This window comes from Sinocyclocheilus rhinocerous, unplaced genomic scaffold (assembly GCF_001515625.1).
Source record: "Sinocyclocheilus rhinocerous isolate Xijiao unplaced genomic scaffold, SAMN03320098_v1.1 scaffold623, whole genome shotgun sequence".
NCBI lineage: Eukaryota > Metazoa > Chordata > Actinopteri > Cypriniformes > Cyprinidae > Sinocyclocheilus > Sinocyclocheilus rhinocerous.
The window spans coordinates 1072893-1076713 of record NW_015644631.1 but is presented as its reverse complement, the minus strand read 5'-3'; the positions used below and the strand labels follow the sequence as shown (position 1 = coordinate 1076713).

The 3821-nt window shown below is 37.3% G+C and overlaps 1 protein-coding gene across 1 annotated transcript in view; it reads right to left on the bottom strand.

The window, feature by feature from the left end:
* Positions 1-2047: 2047 nt before the first annotated feature.
* Positions 2048-3821, bottom strand: part of tcf7l1a (transcription factor 7 like 1a) — a 29165-nt gene continuing 27391 nt past the window's right edge. The window contains exons 8-11 of the mRNA XM_016576448.1: positions 3107-3250; positions 2857-3016; positions 2332-2439; positions 2048-2200 (exon numbers count right to left, since the gene is read on the bottom strand). Of these exons, the coding sequence (XP_016431934.1) occupies positions 2099-2200; positions 2332-2439; positions 2857-3016; positions 3107-3250 (514 nt within the window). The 3' untranslated portion in view covers positions 2048-2098. The remainder of the gene's footprint in view (positions 2201-2331; positions 2440-2856; positions 3017-3106; positions 3251-3821) is intronic.

The following is a 3821-nucleotide window of genomic DNA, read 5'->3' as shown; positions in this document are numbered from 1 at the left end:
CCGTAAATATATCAAAACTTAATTTTTGATGAGTAATATGCATTGCTAAGAACTTCATTTGGACAACTTTAAAGGCGATTTTCTCAATATTTTGATTTTTTTGCACCCTCAGATTCTAGATTTTCAAATAGTTGTATCTCAGCCAAATGTTGTCCTATTCTAACACACCATACATCAATGGAAAGCTCATTTATTCAGATGATGTATAAATCTCAATTTCAAAAAATTGACCCTTATGACTGGTTTTGTGGTCCAGGGTCACATTTTTCATCATTTTGCTCTCCCAGAGTACTTTTACCAAGATAACGTCATAGTGTGCAACAACACGTTGCACTTTTTTCTTTGAGAAGCTGTGTTTTACGCCAACAATGAATTATATAATTTAGTTTGTGCACATCATTAGTGCCAGCATTTCACACACACCACTTCACGAGCCCTAATTAGATAAATGAACACTGTCAGTGTGTGTGATACTGGCTCTGTTCAGAAGATCTATGTTGCAGTATTCAGCCAGTCATCACATGCAGCTTCTTCGCCCCCCAAAAAAACACAATGCAGCCTTTAGAAATAACTTGAGGTTTATTAGCTATGGAGTCTTAGGAGAGTCACACACACACAGGGTTAGGAACAGGGTGAGGTGGTACCAAAAGAAAGAAGAAAAATAAAAGAAAAAAAGGGAGAGAAGGCAGTAATGAAAAATCAAACTCCTAACTACCATTAGATTGAATTGAACTAAAACTACAAATTGTATTTTGTCAAGTACGGCTTAAAAAAAAAAAAGAGAAACCTTTATACATTTGTCTTTTATACAAGTAGCAACATTGGAGAATCACCTTGGAAAAAGGCAATTTACAAAAAAACAAAAATACACTTTGTTTCAAAGAGAAAAGAAAAATAGAGTGGTGGTCAAATATTGACCAATAATTATTCCTTTTCATTCTATCTTAAAAACTTGGTCTAATATCTATAAAAATGTAAAAAAACAAAGCAATATACAAGTGTAAAAAGTTTGTAGTTTTTTCCATTCACTCCACTGATTTGGTGACCAGAGAGAGAGGTTGTGTCTGCAGCAAGGCATGATGGGAATGTAGGGCTGCGTGGTGGAAAGGTGAGGACGGGGAGAGCAGGGAGGGAGGCAGGGTGCTGAACGGGATGGGGCGGGTCAGGAGGGCCGCCGACTGGCTGTGGAGGGAGATGCCCGGATGGGAGGCGGTGGAGGTGGACGAGGACGAGGAAGTGGAGCTGGAGCCCGAGGCTTTCCCTGGCAGGGGGAAGTGGGGGTGGTGGGCTACACACACACACACATATATATGTGTGTGTGTGTGTGTGTGTGTGTGTGATTTAAGATAAAAAAATTGAATGCAAATTAGAAATGTTGCTTTGACAAATAACTGAAAATAAGTTTATGCTGAAGTACTAAAATGACCAAAACTACAACAAAAATATAAAAATAAAAAACACATAAATAAATATAACTACAGCTTAATAATATAAATATTTAAAATACTAAAACTAATCTAATATTAAAGTAAAATCTGACAAAAATAAATAAATAAAAAGCTCATTCAAAATATCAATGCTATAAGAGTATATAAATAATATTACATTAACAGTGGTTTAAAATAATATATAAAATGTTTAAATATTTAATTGAATAATTATTCTTGCAATTTTTAAACAGAAAATAACATTTTCTAAAAAAAACAAAACAAATCAAATCGACTAAATTGAGACATTTCAGTCAAAAACCGACCAACATGAAAAATAGTGACTAAATTTAAAGGTTATTTTCATAAAAAATACAAAATCTATGATTAAAAATCTACTGAAAATTACTCCCATTTGCTCCCAAATTACTTCAAACACACACACACACACAAAAGTAAAAAAGAAAGTCAGATTTGGAAAAACATGAGAGTGAGTAAATTAACTATTCCTTGAAAAAAAGTTCCAGTTAAGAATAATAATAATAATAATAAAGCTAAAATCTCCGTCATCTAACTTCTAATGTCAAAATTGAACTGAACACGATCTGTGAGCTGAATGATCGGACCAACAGGGATGCTGGGGGGAAAAAAACCTCAAGTTCAGCAAAAGATCATGCATACAGAAATTGAGAAAGAAATACGGATGTCCAGTGACACTTACACTCTTGTGGGGAATCAGGTTTATTCTCTCTCTTTCGTTTCTTCTTCTTTCCCTGCGGACAGACATGATTTGGAGCAAATTAGATGTGTTTGATTAAACAAAACTCCCCTGGCTGCCAAAAACAATGGAGGACTCTGAATCCCACATGACTTGCGTTAAACTCTGCATTCTGGGCTCACTTACGTAGTTGTCTCGCGCAGACCAGCCCGGATAAAGCTGAGAGTGCAGCTGCCGTTCTTTCCTGGCAAGTTCGTAGTATTTGGCCTGTTCCTCACGTGAAAGAGAGTGCCACTGTGGAATAAAAGAGCATATGGTCAAATTTCCCTCCTTTTTTCATTCCTTAAAAGGGATCGTTCACCCAAAAATGCACTTTTTGATGATTTACTCACCCACATGTCATTCAAAACCCAAATGAGTTTATTTCTTATGCACAAAAGGAAAAATTTCAGAAGCGTGCAAGTCATATGGACCACTTTTATTGTGCTTTTTGATAGCTCCGGCGCTTATTCGTTGTAATTGCATGGAATAGAGCGACCAGCACTATCTTCAGAACATCTTCTTTTGTGCTTCATACGGGTTTGGAATGACATGAGGGTGAGTAAATGATGGCAATTTTCATTCTTAGGTGAACTGTTCCTTTAAGACAAGATGAAGAGAAACACACTAATGCATCTCAGCTCCTCTCGTAATGGAGTTGCAAGCACTCACCCTCCTGCCTAGGATCTGGTTGATGGCTGCGCTCTCTTTCAGGGTGCATTCGGCCACTACTTTGGCCCTCATTTCCTTCATGTAGAGCATAAAGGCATTTAGGGGCTTCTTGATGTGAGGTTTCTTCTCTTCCTCTTTCTTCACAGGTACCGAGGGCTTTCTGTATGGACACAGATGGATGCAAAGACGACGTCAGTTGGAGAAGAGCAGAGAAATGACAGTGAGAGAGTAATGGAGGACAGAGACTCACCCGTGTGTCGAGTTGCTGCCATGGTCGGCACTGGGCTCCTGTTTGATGGCAGGCGACACAATGGCGGGATGAGGGATGCCCGTCTGGTGCAGGCCATGAGGAGGATGAGGCACCATGTGAGGAGAGAAACGACTGGATACCAGACTAGAGAGAGAGAGACAGACAGATTCACACTCAATAATAGACATATATAGAATAAATAAACAGATACATCAGGTATTGAAGGTATAGATATGGATAGAATGGTAGATAATTAGATCGGCAGACAGATAAACTGATAGGAAAAATGACAGATAGAAAGACAGATGGAGAATGAGAAAATGACAGATAGAATGATATGTAGAACGATAGAGGGAGAGCGAAAGAGAGAACAATAGTATGATAGAATAATAGGTAGAATGATAAAGAGAATGATCAAATAAAAAGCACATAGATAGATAGATAGATAGATAAAAATATATGCATACATTAGACAGACAGATAGACAGACAGACAGACAGACAGACAGACAGACAGACAGACAGACAGACAGACAGACAGACAGACAGACAGATAAAATATATGCAAATGATAGATAGATAGATAGATAGATAGATAAAAATATATGCATACATTAGACAGACAGACAGACAGACAGATAGATAAAATATATGCAAATGATAGATAGATAGATAGATAGATAGATAAAAATATATGCATACATTAGACAGACAGA